The following is a 19,845-nucleotide window of genomic DNA, read 5'->3' as shown; positions in this document are numbered from 1 at the left end:
ACACTGCGATAGGGCAATGGGACTGGACATTGAAAAAAAAGACATTGGTACAGATGGGACACTGGGTCAGGACAATGTGATGTGATGGGACTGCAGATTTGGACTGGACATTAGCATCTGACATTTAAATGAAACACTGGGATAAAATAAGTGGTGTAACTGTACTGACCCAGAGCGAACTTCTCTACTAATATCCTAACAAGCTTTCGCAGTGTTAATCACGTCTGCCCCACACACCGAAAGCCAAAGTAGTCTGTGTGTTACGTCACTAAACAGTCATATTTTAGCATTGGGTTTGTGTTAAACTGAGGATGCTGTACGTGCGGCACTGGAGAGTGGGAGAACGTTAGCTTCCCAGTGGCTAACATGAAGCAGGGCTCTGTCACTCACACAGCACAGCTGAACTGATGCTGTTTTCCTGAGTTTAAACACAGCTAAAAGGAGGACGTTGTTTGTCTGCTGTGAGTAAACCATACTGCAGTTAATGCCACTGAGGTCCGTCTGTTGCACAGCGAGCGTCAGAAATATTGCAGCTCTTCCCTTTAAACTACGACAACAGCACAGAGAAACCCAGACGTCTGCTGTCTGGTGTCTGAATACTGTGCTACGCTCTGACGCGGATGTGGTAGGAGTGACGGCAGTAAGGCGGTGTGATCCATCACTGACCTACCAAGCCAGCTAATGTTTACTGTTCATACTAAACTGGTGTTGGTGAGAAACTAAACAGTTTAGCACCTGTAACCAGTTAGCCTAGCCCTCGTCACCAGACAGCTAAAATAATCTGTTAACTTTTTAAATTATGAATGTTATAAAATCGTCGCCGTGCTGTGTGTGAGAGAGCTGCTTTAACCAGCTAGTAAAAACAGCTAACCAGGGAAACGTCCTCCCACAATCCCACGACAGATCTGTGAAATGTCTGCTGTTTGTCATGATCTGATCATAAAGACGAGTTTAAAACCGTCTGGTTTCTTCAACTTTCACTCAGAAGTAAAAATCAGCTTTTAAACCTGAAAGAAATAACAGTTTGACATTTATCCTGATAATTATTGATATCGACTGATATGAACATTTTCATTGTGATGACATTTTTGGCCAAACTGCCCTAATTAAAGATCAGAGTTATATACAGTTAGTTTGGAATTCCTTTTGGATTGGACAGTGGGACTGACAGTGGACCCTAATTATTGAGTAGAATGACTTTGGAATGTTTTTGGGATACGACACTGGGATTAGGACTGTAAACACTGCAATTAGGTTTCTCTGAATTTAAATTTGAGGCTTGAGACTCAGGCACAGTTCAACTTAAGATGTGGGAATGGAGCTGGCCTGCCCAATGCTGAGGCTGTAGAAAACGTGCGGCAGGTATTTCAGTACCTGAAAGTTGGGGATGGGGTTAGGGGTGGACAGCCAGCTGGTGCGAGGGTTCTCCTGGTAGCGGAACGGTCCGTTGAAGGTCTGAGTGATGGCGCTGAGGTTAAAGGCACAAACTGCAGAGGCAGCAATGCTGTTACTGCAGGAGAAGCAGAGGCACAAATACTGTAACAAGCTGAGAATCTCATTTTAGCCTTCCTGTCACATTTGCAGAAAACCTGCCTTTTGTGTGAAAACTATCCACTAAGATCATCACAGGGCTATTCAGGGCTTTTACTCACATCAAGTGCAGCTGAACTGAAAGATCACCATGCGAAGCTTCAGTTTGCACAACTCTCACACTTGATTCAACACTTTGATGAGTAATAGAGTGAACATTTGTTATCTTTGTTAAGCTGATGTTATCACATGATGTGAGATGAGAGACAGTAAGTTTGCCTTTTACAGCTCCAAAACGGTTTAGATTTACTGTTAATACAGTCTGTAACGATGTACGTCATGCAGCACCCGAACATTTAATACATAAAAGGTAAGGAAAAAAGCAGAATTCATGAATTTTACCAACCAATAGCACATCACTTCTGCAGAGCTACTTCACTGTTTTGTGATAACAGACTTAATATTAATATTAATATTATTAAGGATTTAAAAAAACTAGGGCGATATGTTAATTAAGCAGACAATATGCTGTGAGAACGGGACACCCTGTCCCTACAATGACTGACTTATTGTTTAGTATTATATACTTTTACTGTAGTGGTAAATAATTATTTTATATCCACTGGAACATTCACATTTTCTTTATGGGTAATTAGCAGTTATTACCATTATTACCGCTATAATTATTAACTTATTTTTAGTAACAACTGCAAAATTAGCATGTAATCCTTAGGTTAGTACTAGTTACCATAATCTCATCATATCATTACCCACTTATCACTGATCTGTAAAATAAAATGCTGCCTAATTTCTTTTATTTTCTCAGCTGGTGTGAACAGAGAATCGTAGAGCAGACAGGCTTTTAATCTTAAGGCAGTGTTGGACACACATTGTTAAGAAACAAAGCCTGACTCCTGACCTGTCCGGAACATCTGTGCTCTGACCCTCAGTTCTTCCAACCCTTTTATTTTCCAGGCTTAATCTGTCATTCTGTCTGTCTCTCTCATACTTTCTCCACTAACTATGTCTTGGCTAAACACAGACTTTCTGCCAGTTCAAAGATCAGAGGTCAAAGATGGGGCATGGAGGTGAGTGATGATTCCACCATTTTGACCCAAAATATGTCTTCAGCACATGAAAACAACCAGCCGAGGATAAAGTTTTCAGGTTTTGCATCGCAGCTCAAGAAAGCGCATTACCTTCAAAACATGTCATTGATATTTTTTTAATTACCTGCATCACCAGCAGAGGAGACAATTACTGTCTGTCCCCCCGGGAAAACGAATCATCTCAAGTTGACAAAAAGCTAAAGACTTGGACTAGTACTGCAGCAGAGACACAGGGAGGCCATTTTAAGCTGGATCTGCTACATTTAAAGCAGGATAAATACTGAGTTGCCAGTTTGTTAGGTACATCTATCTAGCAGTGCGCGCCTCCTTTGGCCTTCAGAAACTAATAAATTCATTTGGTTATAGATTTTACAGGACGCTGGATGAAAGTAGGCTCTGCGGACTCAGAATGCTTGGGCTAAATTCTGATCCCTCCACCAGCAGAATGCAAAGGGAACCTGGATTCATCAGATCAGGCCAATTTTCAGGTCCAGTTCTGATGATACCCAAAGGAAACAGACCTTTCTAGATATTCACTGACAACTGCAGCATCCAGCATCATCTTCGGCTGCTGTAGCCCTTTCAAGACTAAGTCCTATAAGGGGTGCATTCTAAGATGGCCTTCTGAAAAACTTTCATCACGATCACTAACAGGTCTTTGTTTTTTCGCAGTGTTTTCGGTCGACCCTTAAAGCTGATCACTAACAGGCTAAAACTGCTGCTCTGCCTGATTTATACCACACATTGTAGTCATATGATATAGAGCTTAATGATCAATCATTTTATATCAAAATCACAAGAGCTGCAGTTTTAACTATGGATGTGCTGGGCTTCGTGGCAAAAAAGGATCTGAAGTTTACTTTACATAAAACGATCGCATTTGAACCCATAATAAACTGGCAGCTGTACACACACTGCACACAGTGACATCACACCAAATGCTGAACGTTTTTCTCCATTTAACATAATTTACATCAAACAGAACAAACAGTCCCTGAGAAAGTCATGACAAGTGGCTATAAGATGTTATTAATTCTCTTGCTATAATGCATAGAGACACAGAGCTCTACAGGAGTCACTTATATGGCAACTGCAAGTTAACAATTAGTGACTGTTAACAACAATAAATGTAAGAAAAGCATTTTCTTTAGACCAACTGTTTGTAGGAAACTCACAGCAGAGACACTACTGGCTTATTAATGCTGTATTAATAAAACAATCCATTGTTTTAACAGTGAAAGGGAACGAAATGTTGTATCATTACTTTTCTCCCAATATGAACGATTATCACACGTCAAAGATGCTGAGTTACTAGTCAGTCATCACTGATCTCCGCTAGGGATGCAACGATTATTCGACTTAGTCGACTAAAATCGACGACCAAATTAGCTGTCAACTAATTTAGTAGTCGATTGGTTGGTGACGTCATTACGCGTCTTTCTCGCGCTCACTAGGAACGTTTTGACATTGCCGCTCACTGGAGAGTTAATAACACCGCGACGTCAGCCTCGAGGACAGAATCCTTAAGCGCGGAGCTAAACTCAGACACAAGGTTGTAGCTGTGCTGTTTGTAAAGCCGAGCTTAGCTGGAGCTCCTCCTCCATGCTGGAGCGTCTGAAGAGGAAACTCGGCTCACTGGGTGAAGATTCATCTCGGTAAGATGCGCCGCGTCCCAAACCGCAAACCCGCTCACTGAATAGTGTGTAAAAATAGCGCACATACCGTGTGTGAAGTACAGAAGTGTGTGGTTTGGGACGCGGCCATAGTTGTGCTCGTGAGCTGCTTAGTTGATGTTAATGGTCAATTCTGTCTGCTTCGAGTTCTGAGCCGAGCTGGAACGTTTCTATTTCGAAACGCATTTTCTCTGGAATCGGTAACGGAGTTGGAACAGAAAAGCAAGTAATTTATTCACAGCGACTCTGTTCACTTCACAGTTTAAACACTGCGTCGTTTTCTTAGCGTCGAGGCCGCCGGTGCGGTCAGGTGCGGCGAACACAGGAGAGCGACTGCGCACAGGTCTCTGTCCTCCACTCGCCAACAGTTTCTCAGCGGACACACAGGGCAACTGGACGAAGGGTCACCGCTGAAATGAAGGGTTTACACAAAATCGTTCACTGAACTGTTCATAGAGGAGTTTCCACAAACATCCTCCACTTTCCTCTCCGCTCCGTCAGAGCGCCCCCCCGCTGCAGCAGTGAACATCTGCTCTCACAGGACCGCGCAGAATCGACTCCGCTTCACTAAAGACCTGTGATGGCAGAATTTAGTTGAAGCAAAGTGCAGACAGACAGCAGAGCACAGAGCACAGAGCACAGACCGCACTGTTTAAATGTAACATTTAAATTTAGATTTATTTTTTATTTACCTGATTAAAGGAAAACTGATTTAGTTTTGTTATATTTTGTTGCTGCCACTTTGCACAACCTTGGTTATGAGTTTTGACAGGAAAAATATTAGAGTTTTATTCTTTTATCTTTTGTATTAGCAGGACAGTTCATTAAAACAGTGATTTCTTGAATGTAGTTCATCTTTGTCTTCATTGTTTGTTAGTAAACGAATAAAACAACCTTAAGCTAAATTTAAAACCTAATAGCTACATAAACGTTATTTGGTAATGTAGTGATTCATAATCCGAATAATCGATTATTCATTTCAGTAATCGATAGATCATTCGACTATCAAATTAGTCGTTTGTTACATCTCCGATTACATCACCTGCTGTCCAGTCCTGGAGCAGAAGGAGAAAGTTTATAGACTCACACGTTGGTGGTGAAGACTCCGTAGATGATGTCCTGTTCAGGCAGGTAGAAGGTGCTCTGGAGCTCGTGGTAGTAGAAGGGCACGTCTCCGGAGCGGGAGCAGTTCAGCCGGGCCTTCATGAATGTAGTCCAGGTGTCTTCCAGCAGGAAACGGCCGCCTACGTCATTCTGACACACGCGGGCCACTCGAGAAAACACAGCCTTCCCACAGTCCTGCTCCACCGCCGTCTCCCGCAGGAAAAAGTAAGTGAAGCGTCCGACTTCGTACGCAGAGACAAAGTGAGGTTCTGTCAGAGAGAGAACAGCGTAGAGAGAGAGAGGGACTGTTTATTGCTACGCTAACCTGCCTGCATGTAAATTACATTCAATGCCTTGAATATCTATTTTGTAGCTGGTGGATTTTATCTTTTAAAACATTTTCAAATCTATTTTCAAAACAATTTATTCAAAACCCCCCTTTGTAGCTCCACCTTACTGGTTTAAAGTTTAGACTGCAGCTAAAACATGCTAATTCTCAATGGTCATTTTCTGACCACAGAGCTGTTCTTGGCTGGGTATTTTTAGTGGTGGGCCAGTTTCAACACACTGTTGACCTAAAAAGAAAAGCACTCTATAATGTTCATATGATCTTTGCAGCCATTATGACAGACTGTAACCTGCTACAGAAAGCATATTACAATAAAGATGTAAATGATCCAGATTATTTTGTTTTCCTGCACTATAAAAGAAGAAATCACTTGTTTCACAGATGGAACTTTGAATGGCGGCGCAAAGGGAGACGAACAGACTGGTCAATCATGACCAGTGATGGCTAGGGTAAAAGGGGGCAGTAACAGATGGCTACAGTCTGTACTTGTGCACCTATATGGACTGTTCTACCAAATTAGTTTAAACTGCAGTCCCACAGTAAAAAACTACTTTACAAGGATTCTGTTATGATCTAATTAGATAGTAAGATATTAGTAAGAGATAGTCATAAGATAAATTTAAACAAAATCATGATTTATAGGGTACTGTGTGTTTGGAGGTGGCTGTCCTAAACCCTTCAACTAAAATAATAATATTACAATTCTGTATTTTTTCTGTTTTTTTAAAGATCTTTTTGATTTGTCTTAAAGTTGAAGAAAACAAATTCATCAAGCTTAATTTTTAAACAAAAACACTTTATTCAAAAATGTTGTATCATGTCTTTATGTCACTACTGAAACACAGTGTTTTAGTCCATAGGCGGAGCCTTATTTTAGCCACATCCCTGTATTTCAGAGCAGGAAGTGAGACTGCATCCCTGTCCATTGTGGTCATCTGGTGAGCAGTTAGTAGTGAGTCTACTGTTTTGAAGCAAAGGCATCCCAAAGTCTGGAAATCAGCGTGTATCATTAAAAATCACTTACAAAACACACATTTCCGCACTTCAGGAGACTTTTTTCATGTTTTGATAAAAAATACTATGATTTTTTGTGTGTACAACTGTTCAAAGCTGTGTTTGCTGGATGCCCTGGATTGCATGTATGAGTTCTGCTTAAAATGAACTAAAACTGTCACTACCGAAAAATTTGCTAAAGTGTCGGTAGTGATATAATTACTTTAATAGTGGCAAATTGGAATGTAAAATCATTTGTTTTGAGGATAATTAAGGTTAGGGTCACTCACAGCAAAAGGATTTTAAAGTAAATTCCAAGTGAGTTAAAAGTCAGAAATGGATTCAGAGAGTGATCCATACAGTGGACCTGTAAGGAGGGTACAGCTCACAGAGTGGCCCCTGAGTGGAAACACACGGTGGGTTTTCTAATAAATTGAAGCTTTGTGTACCATTGAGCCATTTGGAGTTGTACTGGGCAGTCCGGAGGGGGGGCATGCTGCCCAGGCTGCGGTAGACGACAGGGTCGCGGCCAGAAAAATCGATGACCGTGGCGGCGTAAAGCTCTCCACTGTCTGTCAGCATCGCGGTCGAGTTGTGTTTGGGGTCGTACGGGCAGCGGGCGACTCCGTTGACTGAATCAACGACCTGGGCAAGATCCGAGACGGGCCGGGTGGTGCAGATGGGCGAGAAAGCGTTAGTGCCGCACGTAAAGAGACGAGGACCACTCAGCAGGAGAACACGGACGTAATTCTGACACTCATCCTGAGAAAGAAAGAGAGTAGAATACGAAACATAAGAGATTCTGTCGTCAGTCTTGAGAGAGAAAAGTGGCCTGATTATACATCAATATATAAAAAGGGGGGCCAGAGAGAACAAAGAGACCGAGACAAAGAGAGGGAGAGAGAAAGCAAGGACTGAAAAGCTGTGAGTGAATTCACATTTATATTCTCCAAACTGAAACTCATGTTGCCTCAGTTTACCACCCCACCCCCACCCCCACAGCTGCCCCTTCACCCCTCACTCACCTCTGTTTTTCCTTTACTCTGACAGGACCTCCGTGTGTCTTCATCCACCCCCCACGCCGCACTCTGCAGTACACACCACACACCACGGTCACAAATGTAGCTAACCTCACCAGTCAGCGTTGTGCACACTGCATACCTAAAACTAGAGCTGCACCGATACTGTAACGGTATCAGCGCTGAGACTGGCTCTTAAACGCAGTACCAGTATCAGTGATGGGCACCGATACCTATGACTGATACCACGAAGCAACTTCTGAAGCTGGAAAAACACTGAAAGTCGCTGATACTGAGTGAACAACAGTGATATTTACTGAGCTGATGCTCAGAGATGCAGCGCAAGTGAACGAGACGCACGTTTGAGACAAACAACTCAAGAAATTTGGATGTACAAAAACATTCAGCTCCGTTTTTGAGTCAGAGAAGCTGCTGTGTGCTGATGTGTAAACACCACAGGTTTATCTGAACACTATTCAGTTATGTTTTTAACTGTTTTGCACAATAAAGATATTTTACATTTACTTAAGTTGTTAAACATGGTTCCTATTACTAATTGTATAACAGTAAATACTAAATATATATATAGATTATATATATAACAAAATATATCTCACGCATTACCACAATAAAATATTTTTCAAATGTAATTGTATAAATAAGAGGAGTTGAAGGTGAGTTAGGTTAGATAGAGTCAGTATCGGTATTGGTACTCAGTATCGGCCGATCCTAACGGATCAGGTTTCAGTATCGGAATCAGAAGAGAAAAAGTTGTATCGGTGCATCTCTACCTAATACACAGCATATCTGCCTCACACTGTGTTAAAATGTTAAACACTCTCAAAGAAACTTATGGCGTTTCTGTTTTAGTGAGACTGTTTGACGTTATTAACTACAAAAATGAAGTATAGAGACATTTCAGGCTACAAGACGCTGCTACTCCTGTTAAAGCACTGCAACATACTTTTGTCCTTTTTATATATAATAGTTTAGAGACAGACAGACAGACAGAGTGAGAGAGAGAGACAGAAAGAGAGAGAGAGAGAGAGAGAGAGAGAGAGACAGAGAGAGAGAGACAGAGAGAGAGACAGAGAGAGAGAGAGAGACAGAGAGAGAAAGAGAGAGAGAGAGACAGAGAGAGAGAGAGAGATGTCAATCAGCCAAGACTTTGGTGTCTGAAGTTCACTTCTTTAGTTTTGCACTGGAGCTACGAGGCTGAGGTAGCTAATGTCCAGCTAATGTATACATGCAGTGTGAGGCAAGTGTGATGACTTAAGTACACGGTTAGCAGAATGCTAATCGGTTTGGCATAAGGTTACACTACCTGTTAGCTACATTAGCCTTGTAGCTTCAGTGCAAAACTAAAGAAGCAAACTTCAGACACCGAATGATCAGCTACATTTGGGATAAATGTAATAGCATAAATCAGATTTTTACCAAACTACCGCTTTAATTCATGATATTTACATGCACACTAATAATATGGTGTGATTTCAGCAGTTACCCAATTATTCAAGAGAATGATTTATTTTCTCATATCGTATTCAAGAAATGCAATAAAAACATTTGTACACACAGATTTGATCTTAAAATGATCATATGTGAAAATTCACAATTAAAAAGTACTTAATGAACTGAGAATTTGACCTGAAAACGTCCACAGGTGAATGCAAGCTTCCAACCTGACGTATGAACGGCCAAGACCACTACAGTGTGCAATTCATGAATACTCAGTTTTTATAGATCAATTGCAGGAAATGCTAGTAACTCATCTTAAAAATAAGTTCTGAGCGAAATTCAAACACATTTTATAAATGAGGCCCCTTGATCTTCAGTAATCATGTGAGTCGTCTCACATACACCATTCATCTGATCTTCTGTATCTGCCCATATATGGAAACAGTTTAATAGGAAAGAGCTGCACACAAAACAGTCGCTACAATAAATTATCTCTACAGACTCTCTACTTACATTACTACATTACTTCTGATTACCTCTACAGTCTTAATTCAGTGTTAAAACTGTGAAATGGTGACAAAAGCCAGCCTTGCGTACAATTTGGAACCAAAAAAAAAAAAACAAATAAATCAGCCAGAAACGGAATCAATGTTAAAATGAAAGTTACATCATGTTCCTTCATTCACAGAGATGCATACATTGAGTAAGAAATCTAATTACTGACTCTTGTAAACATGATATTTCCACATTATCAGGTTTCTTAAGAACTTGTAAACTAACTGATGCCAAAACCTGCAGATGATTTTGTACAGGTAAGCTCACTCGCTGCTGTCCCTCCAGCTGTGATCCCAAGTCTCAGAGCAAAGGAAGGCTTCGCTCTGCTCGGCACTTCAACACTTTTGCTTCACTTTTTTAATTGGAGTGGAAAGGAGCTGATTGCGTGATGTTTTTGTTGTTCAGAAAGAGCATGACTCAGAGGTTTTAATGGAGCGGCTCGCCACTTCTGTAGGGAATTACAGCTGTGCAGAGTGTTCCGACAGATCCGGCCTGAGCGCTGCATTCTCATACTCCAGCACACATTAGTGCCTCTTCTGCTTAAAAGACGCCAAACGCAGCACATTCATCAGAGCCAATTAGCTGACGCTTGTGCGTGAGAATAAATCAATATTTGCATTTTGGATGCAAACACACACTTTTAGCTTCTCCACTGATAACGAATACGCTGTGATAAGACACAAAACACCCTCAGGTAAAACAGTGCAACAACTTCAGCCACACTTTCTCCTGATTAGCTTTCCAAGGGCATCAGAGATGATGCTGCACTTGTTCCCACAGTTCTGGGCTCAAAGTAGATTAGGCTTTAGAAATTCCCATGTGACTATTTATCATCGGCTTTTCTCCTCTGTTCTCCTTAAAAATCGATCAGGAGCAAAAACTAAGATAGCATCATAATGTAAATTATGATTATCATCTGTAGAATTGTGATAAACGATATTATAGTAGGGATGGGTGATGTGGAACATACAGTACTTTGACACACAATATCATGATATTTTGACACAGACACAGTACAGTATTAGTGCCACAATTTGAAAACTGCTATCAAAAACTTTGGGTACAATATTTTATTCAACATTTGACACTGTGCACTAAATCCAGTTAAACAGGACTAGTTAGGCTGTCTTTGTAGTGAAACATGCATTCGGTCAGTGTTTTTAAAGTGTAGACAATGTGCTCAGAAAAGCCTGCTGTTTATTAAAAAAAAATCTATCACGATAATAATAAAATATTACAAAACTCTATATTATCATGATTCACTTACATCACTTACAAAGAACTTGAATTTACAGGGCTTTAGTTTATTGCTTACCATATAATTACCAACAGAGCTAGAATCTAATATTACTTAATGATTTATGGTGGAGGAGGGATGATGATATGGGGCTGTTTTTCAGGGGTTGATCTAGAACCCTTAGTTCCAGTGAAGGGGATCTTAATGCTTCAGCAGAACAAGACATTTTGGACAACTGTAGTTTCCAACTTTGTGTGAACAGTTTGGGGAAGAACCTTTCCTGTTCCAGCATGACTGAGCCCCAGTGCACAAAGCAGCTCCATAAAGGCCTGACTGGGTGAGTTTGGTGTGGAAGAACTTAACTGTCCTAATGTTTCTGTTAACGTTTCATGGAAAATTAAATTATTCAAATGAATACAAAAAATAATACAAAATTCATTATTTTGGCTCTCATTGCTTGCTTTACTCCACTGCTGCTCCCATAATCCCACTGCAATTTCAATATCCAAGCCAACAATGCACCACATCCCAACAACAAAATCTCACACTGTGAAGCGAGTAGCGACTTCTAGTTAACGGCACATACGGAACTTTCCACGGTACACGTGCCAGTACGATGCCAAAGCTTATCACTTGTGAGAAAATATGTGCACTCCTGAGGAGACTATGAGGCTCAGTAATCTCTCAAAAGAGTTTAATAACACTCAGATTAATAATAGTGATTTATCAGTCTACTCAGGCTTCAGATGGAACTTCAATACAGATAATTCACTTTTGTATTCTGAGTACTTTTACTCTGTTACATTCCAATCCTGTAAACATGTTACGGTCACATTAGTTATGTACACATTAGTTATTTGTTACTAGACAAGACATGATTTAAGGATTTAAGGTGCAAACAAAGGTAGTAAAATGATGGTCTGAAACTAAACTAGTTCTAAAAAAGGACTGTTGGCTGTGCCTCAACTTTTAGCCTGGATTACTGCCATTATTAATCCAGCTCAATTTATTCAAAATCATTCTGCTGCACAGGTATGATTGTAAATGGGTTTACTAAAATTGACAGACCTGCATAACTATGATATTTAGCCTGTTGTTTTACCAACTGTTGCTAAATGTACTCAGTGGCACATATTTGAACACAGCTGGATTACAGTGTTTGTAGATTCATACTGATGATCAGCTCCAGAGTTAGGATGGTTATACGTGGGAAGAAGCTGGAAAACCGACAGAATGAAGAGCGACAACAACTACTTTATCACACAGATGTGATGTCGTCACTGACCCAGTGCCACCTCTGTAGGAGTTCTTTGGTACTTTCTATTCTTTGGTGCAACAGTGGAAAAGTGGCAATAGATTCTGTTCAGTCCTCAGTTTATATTCTGGCCTGGTTCTGAAACACAAAATCAACATATCACCGCCCTCTAAAGCCGTTAAAGCCTGCCTGTGTGCTGAATGGAGGAAAGAGCAATGGAGCTCTATGCTGGCCGAGGGCAGGGGTTAGGGGTTAGGGTGAATTTACACTGATTATCATCTGCCCTGGGGGAAGCTTTACAGCACTGAAAACAATCAAAGTGTCTGATAAGCGCTGATAAACACACACATGCGCACACACCTAAAAGCATTTCCCCCGAGCCTCTGTTTGATTCCTGCAGCCTTATCAGTGTGATTAGGCTCTGGGTTCAGTCCAGCAGGGAACTGTCTGACCAGACATACACGCTTTTTTCTGTCCCCATAAAACCTCATGACTATGATGTTTTTCTACAGAAAGCCATTAACCCGATGGTTCTAATCCTCGCCCCCATGCACTCCACATGACTCGGCTCATGAAGGGCTGAACAGACCTCTGAGGTTCTGCATTATTCTGTAGTTGTGATGCCAAAATAAGAAATTCTGGGTCTGTTTTTTTTTGTTTACCCCAATCACATAAACATATTTCAAACCTGGTACGTTTTGTCTTATTTACATTTTCAGAAAACTTTAGTTTTTGTTTTTTTTTAGTGTGAGGATGAAATGCCTTCTGTGTTTGGCTGTTTTAAGGACAGTCTACTGTTTCCACTCTTATCAAATACCTAATATCACAGTGTTTTTCATAATGCAACAAACTAAAACTGAAACTAAATAGTAACTAAACTAAGACTATGACTTTTTAGAAAATAAAAACAATCACTATTAATGTACCTTAAGACTGAAACTACACTGAAATTGAAAACCAAAATGAAAAACTAACGAAAATACAAATGAAAAATTAAAAACTATAACACCCCTTTTAGGTAGCTAGCAATGCTACAATGATCTGGTAAACGTACTGCTTTTTAATCAAATGTTTATTCCTAAAATCTTAATTCACACACATAAAAGTTTAAAATGACTTGAATTTAATAACACATTTTAGGAATTTTGACTAATGTTTTCATGTTGAATTGGATTTTTTCTGCTGTAACTGGTGTCTGGTGTCCAAATTCGCAGCAGTATGTGTGACAGAACACATCTGGTTGTGGATCATGGGCAGCTCAGCAGAATCAGCTGAATCAGGTGAGTGAAAAATGTGAAAGTGTTCAGCGTCTGAGCTCAATGACTTACACTACTGAAAACTAACGCTGGCTATTCTCTCAGCCTTTTATACCTGAACAGCTGATTCTACAGAGTTTTTATTCTTCTGGGACGCGATGCTGGAAACAGCTCTGATATAAACACACTGCACAAATCTAAAGAACTTTGAAACTCTGAAACTCTTTGAAACTCTGATGTCTCTGGGCTTTAGGCTGATGTACAGTGTGCAGATTAGAATAACTTTCTGAGTAAACTGAACTCCCTCAACACACACACACAATAAGAAGTACAGACACTGAAGCTTGTGCAGGAAATTAATTCACTCTGAGCAAAATCTGTGGTTTAAGGCATATCAGAGCGAGAGAACAGGCAAAACGCTGTTAATGAGAAAAAAGAGGGAAATAAAATATGATATTCAAAAGTTAGAAACTGAGACCAGAAAATACCCAAAATAGCCTTATAAAAAAATAAACATGTATAACAGTTTTGTTTCTGTAATAACATTCGGATCATCTGTTAGATCAAAGGACTGTCAGATTTAAAAAATGATTAAAGGTCTTAAGTCTAAAATATACACAGTTATTAGATATTTGATCTCAATGTCTACATTTCACAGTTTCTGCTGTAAAGCACTTTCACTTTAATTTAAGTCTTGCTGCACTCTGAGGTTTAGCCAGCGTACAGAGTCACTACTTCACTGTATGAAACAGCGTATTACTGAAGTCCAAGTCCATTAAATGGAACTAAATGAAGAATAGCCAGTTGAACATCAGTGGCAGCTGCAAACAGACTCCCTTTAACCAGTTTACATGTTATGTGCTCTGTAACTGGACTATCTTGCTAGACTGGGTCAGGAGATTAATAATAATATAGGTAAATATAGTAACAGGCTGTTTCTGTAAAATTCAAATTCAGAGCGAGTCACACTAAAACTGCAAACAGAACTAGAAAGAAAAAGTTTGTGAACAAACTTCCAGTTGGCTCGACAGAGGCAGCTAATAACACTTCAACAGTCAAGCAGTTGCAGAACATTGATGGTTATTTTTGATAACTGGGTTTATATACTTTGTAGTTCTACAGTTACAGACTGTAGTCCATCTGTTTCTCTGATACTTTGTTAGCCCCCTTTTACCCTGTTCTTCAGTGGTCAGGACCCCCATGGACCCTCACAGAGCAGGTACTATTTGGGTGGTGGATCATTCTTAGCACTGCAGTAACACTGATGTGGTGGTGGTGTGTTAGTGTGTGTTGTGCTGGTCTGAGTGGATCAGACACAGCAGTGCTGCTGGAGTTTTAAACAAGTAGTTGCTGTTGTGTTGCTGTGAGCTTTCTATGGTATACAAGCTTGCTGGTTGTTAGGTGGGTGATAGGCCATTGCTATGGTGTCCCAGGTGTCTGAAAAAATATTGTCAAATCAGTTTAACCGCCTAACAATCCAGGTTTATTTCATACTAAGGCTTATTATTCAGTAACTACAGGGACGTCAATGCAACGCAGTCCAAACGATACTGAGACCAAGACAAGACAGGGACTTTTTACACTAATTTCAGTTGAAATAATCGGTCAAACCTATGCACTGGTCCTGTAAACTTCATTAAACAATTATCTGGCAATATGGATATGATTCCGACATCATTGTGCATCCCTAATGAAAAATCAATCTTCATTAATCTCTCTGGCCTTACGAGAGCCACACACGGAGCCAGACGGGTTCATCCATCAAGTGTGTAAACAGCTCCTGGGGTCAGAGGTCAGCTGCCTGTGGACACTCAGAGGGGTTCTGTTTTTACTCCACCACACCCGTCCTGCGAACGCACCCTCGCTCCTCTCCTCTGTGTCTGATGTGTCTCATCTCTGCATGCAGAAACACGGCCAGAGCACAATTCCCTCCATAAATACAGGATGCAGAGAGATAGTCTCACAAGAGCTGCCGCAGGAAACACAGCGGTCAAACACGAATGTGAAATGACTGCAAAGGATCATTTGCAGTGCAGACGGGACATCAGAGGAAAAGCCTAAAGCCAGCGGTACACTACACGACTCCTAAAGTCCCGACAGATTTCTGAAACAGAGACCATCTCCCTCTGACTCAGTTTAGACAGAGAGAAGGTCACACGCGAGTTTTAGCTCTGAATAAGCGCTTAAAATCCCAAATCTCTCCAGCATCAAGTGACACAGTGAAGCTGAAACTGGACCAGGCCTGTGAACGCTACCCTGCACACATGATGCAGAGCAGAAAAAACTAGGGATGAAAATGTTGTTGGGAAACACAGATCTCTTTCTATTCTACAGCAAAAGCAGGAGACATTAATTACAGGCTGGTAACTGGAGGAAACTGTAAAGCAACTGTCTTGATGTCTGGATCTACTTTAAACAGTAAGAGCTCTTATTTGCCTGTGTTAAGTGAACAGCTCCTCTACCTGCTGATGCAGCAAGTCTCCTCACCTCCTCTTCACTTGTCTAGCGCTGACATTACCTGCTGCTTGTATAACTTGCTCGGTTATGTTTCTGACCAACTGACACGCCAGGAACGTTTTTAGTTGTAAAAAACATGTTTGAACATATCAGAAGGCGTCTGATCTCAAGGAGAGTAAAGACTGACTCGTTTCCCTCTCACACCTCTAGATCATAGAGCTTGTAATCACTTCCAAGATCCCGACCTGGAATACTGAGTCTGATTGTGGAAATTTGGCAGAAGGGGCAAAGGGGGTAAAATTAGGCTAAAACCATGCAGTGTATGCCTTAGTCAGTGAGCACAGTCAGTGTGTGGATGTGTGGACGTCACTCTAAATCACTCACATTCTGACACACTGTTGAGAAGTTCAGACTTCAGAGAGAGAGGGAGAGGGAGAGAGAGAGAGAGAGAAAAAGAGAGAAGGACAGAGAGAGAGAGAAAGAGAGAGAGAGACAGAGAGAGGGAGAGGGAAAGAGAGAGAGAGAAAAAGAGAGAGGGACAGGAGAGATAAAAACTGAGAATCACTTCCTTCTTTCATGCTCAAAATACAAAACCATCAGAGATGCTTTTCTGCCCAAAATTACTAATAAAACCCCCTCCTTCCCCAAACTGACCGACTCAGAGAAAATGAAGATTTTACTGGGAGAAAATGTAGAAACAATAAGTTTAGCCGGACAGTTTATTCAGAACTGCCACAAGACCAGAGAAGAAAATGTAACACAGCACATCTTCAGTTATGTAATTAATATTTCTAATTCCTGATGTTCAAAATGTATTACATTATTTTCCATATATACCTTGTTTGTTTTATTAATTTATTTAGTTTTTAATTATTATTATTATTATTATTATTATTATTATTATTATTAATAGTGGTAATGGTAGAATTTTAATTTTATTTTATTGTATTTTATTACATTTGGCATGTCCATACTCATTCTATGCTTATATGTACTACAATATTTATTTTTGTTTCTATTTGTTTTCTATTTATTTTCTATTTTCTTTCTCCTATTCATTTATATTTTAATAATAATTCAATTTAAGATGTATTTACAGCTTTGGCAACATAGGTCTTATATCCTGTCATGCCAATAAAGCATATTTGATTTGACTGATTTGATTTGACAGAAAGAGAGAGAGAGAGAGAGAGAGAGAGAGAGAGAGAGAGAGAGAGAGAGAGGGAGGGAGGGAGAGGGAGAGGGAGAGAGAGAGAGAGAGAGAGAGGGAGGGAGAGGGAGAGGGAGAGAGGGGGGGAGGGAGAGGGAGAGGGAGAGAGAGGGAGGGAGAGGGAGAGGGAGAGGGAGAGGGAGAGAGAGGGGGGGAGAGGGAGAGGGAGAGGGAGAGGGAGGGGGGGGGAGGGAGAGGGAGAGGGAGAGGGAGAGAGAGAAAGTCCTTTACAACACAAACACACTTCACACAACAGCCATAATTAACAGTCCAGTACAATATTTTCCCACCGTACTTTAAAACTTAACACAGCAGCAAGTTGGTGGTTCTCTGCATAGCAGATAGTGACGTATCACGGTTTGTTTTTTTTGTTAGAGATGGCATTTCAGTATTGATGGGTATTGGCAGAAAACGCTGGAGTCGATGTTGGAGGGAAAAAGAAGAACAATTTTAATCTGTGACAAATCCAGCCTGAATTAAAGAGACCAGGCCAGATTCACAAAATTGCACATGCAGCACATTAAATAAACCCTATACATCAATACATCAACACATACATCAATCAGAATTAATGCACTGGTATCTTTTTACCGTGGTGGTATTTTTGTCTGTGTTCTAGACTCGAACCAATCAAAATCAACAGTAAATGAGGTTATACTTATTAAAGACCCACCAAGTGAAGCTCTGAAGCTCTCTTAAACTAACTCCGCCGTGTGGAGGCTGTACTTGAGCTTGTCCAGCTCTCCTGTGAGCCGGTTCCACACTTCATAACGATGCTGTGTCACAGACACCAAGAGGATGATGAACAACATCAAGACCACTACATATTAATTATTGCAAATATCACTGATCTTAATAATGCCTGCACATACTACTCACACTGACATGTGCATATATGTATCTACACACTATTCACTGAACATCTGTTTAATTTCTGCAGTGATAAAGGCCTTTTTCACATTTCCACATGTTTTCTGCTAGAAGCTCTTGATACAGGGTCACGCTGCTTCTGCTAAAACAGCACCAATAACAACGAAGGCTGAGCAGAGCTTCTACAATTTACCCAAGTGTTTGAGCTCAGGACAAAAACAGCCTCACTTCAGTTTCGATGGCATCTCAGCTGACAATGAGCAGAGGAAAGAGGTTTGTGAGATTAGGGGGAGGAAGGAATAAAGGGGTGGTACCTTTGTGTCACTATTTCACGACTGGTGTTTAATTTTACACTGAAGGCAGTTTTGCGTTTTCTAAGTTGTTGCTGTTCCCAGACGCTTTAGTGCAGGTGCTCAGTGGTGAGTAGATGGTTGTGGAAAACGTCCACAATGGCACTACAGACCATGAAGACACAGCACGACACAGCACCCCCCATTAGTGTGAGTGCATGTTTATCTTTTCCCTTTCTACTTTCCTGATAGCAAAAATGAACGTCAGCACCTCCAGCTAACCTGGCTAATCTGGCTTTTCAGTTAGAATTATTTTTACACGTCCATCATGTTCATGATTATAACCCTCTACTCTGTAGATATTAGCTACTCCAGCAGATGTGAAAGAACTGTTCCACGCAGAATGTGTTCTTTGTTCAGACTTTGCTCTGTTGCGTGTTTGGTTCTCTGACAGTTCTAGACACATCTTCAAAATTCAATTTTGGCAACTTTGCTAAAGATGAAGTGACACACCTTTGCATGGTGAGCTGAAGTGATATGAACACCCATACTTCTGAGTTTAATAACTCTCCATATGGCAACAGCAAAGTTTGCTCTGCCTGTAGTTGATGTATTTCCATTTCTTGTAAAAAGAGCCTTTTGTCTATTTTTGCTGAAACCACCAACAAAAACATCCGTGTAAAACTGTACGAGGTGAATAATCAGTGATTGTGATTCTGAGCAGCAAACTCAGAAAAATGAGGATGATGAAGAACATCAGGCTGACACACTCCAGTCTGTCTGATCTACACCACTGAACTGGCACGCACACACACACACACACACACACACACATGCACACACACACACATGCACACACAGTCACAGCAGATGCCTGTCCAGCTGTGAGTTTGAAGTGTGTATCTGTGTGTGTGTGAGCAGGCTTGAACAGGTGAAGACTCTTAAAGAGAGACAGAGAGTGTGTGTGTGTGTGTGTGTGTGAGTGTGTGTGTGTGTGTGTGTGTGTGTGTGTGTGTGTGTGAGTGTGTGTGTGTGTTTGTGTATCTGGCATTAGATGAAATGGTGTGTGTGAACATTATTCAGCTCACCTGCAGCAGAGAGAGATCAGCCAAACTCAGCCTGAAGAGATAGTTTCTACAGAGAGACAGAGAGAGATAGTAAAAGTGTGAGAGACGGCAAACAGAGAGACAGAGAGACAGAGATAAGGGGAGGGAGGGAGAGAGAGAGAGAGAGAGAGAGAGGGAGAGAGAGAGAGAGAGACAGAGAGAGGTACAGAGAGAGAGAGAGAGAGAGAGAGAGAGAGGGAGAGAGAGAGACAGGGAGAGAGAGAGTGAGAGACAGAGAGATACAGAGAGAGAGAGAGAGGGAGAGAGAGAGAGACAGGGAGAGAGAGAGTGAGAGTGAGAAACAGACAGAGATACAGAGAGAAAGATGAAAAAGAGATAAATGTGTGTGCATGTATGTGTGTCAGTAACAGCCC

General features: G+C 40.9%; 1 protein-coding gene across 1 annotated transcript in view; it reads right to left on the bottom strand.

The window, feature by feature from the left end:
* Positions 1-19,845, bottom strand: part of sema5bb (sema domain, seven thrombospondin repeats (type 1 and type 1-like), transmembrane domain (TM) and short cytoplasmic domain, (semaphorin) 5Bb) — a 94,579-nt gene that overhangs the window by 26,507 nt on the left and 48,227 nt on the right. Inside the window, exons 5-9 of the mRNA XM_036569743.1 lie at positions 19,454-19,499; positions 7,784-7,846; positions 7,208-7,520; positions 5,400-5,685; positions 1,375-1,510 (exon numbers count right to left, since the gene is read on the bottom strand). Coding sequence (XP_036425636.1) covers positions 1,375-1,510; positions 5,400-5,685; positions 7,208-7,520; positions 7,784-7,846; positions 19,454-19,499 — 844 coding nt within the window. The remainder of the gene's footprint in view (positions 1-1,374; positions 1,511-5,399; positions 5,686-7,207; positions 7,521-7,783; positions 7,847-19,453; positions 19,500-19,845) is intronic.

This window comes from Colossoma macropomum, unplaced genomic scaffold (genome assembly GCF_904425465.1).
Source record: "Colossoma macropomum unplaced genomic scaffold, Colossoma_macropomum, whole genome shotgun sequence".
NCBI classification, from domain to species: Eukaryota; Metazoa; Chordata; class Actinopteri; order Characiformes; family Serrasalmidae; genus Colossoma; species Colossoma macropomum.
The sequence above is the reverse complement of the archived record's forward strand: the minus strand, read 5'-3'. Positions and strand labels throughout refer to the sequence as shown.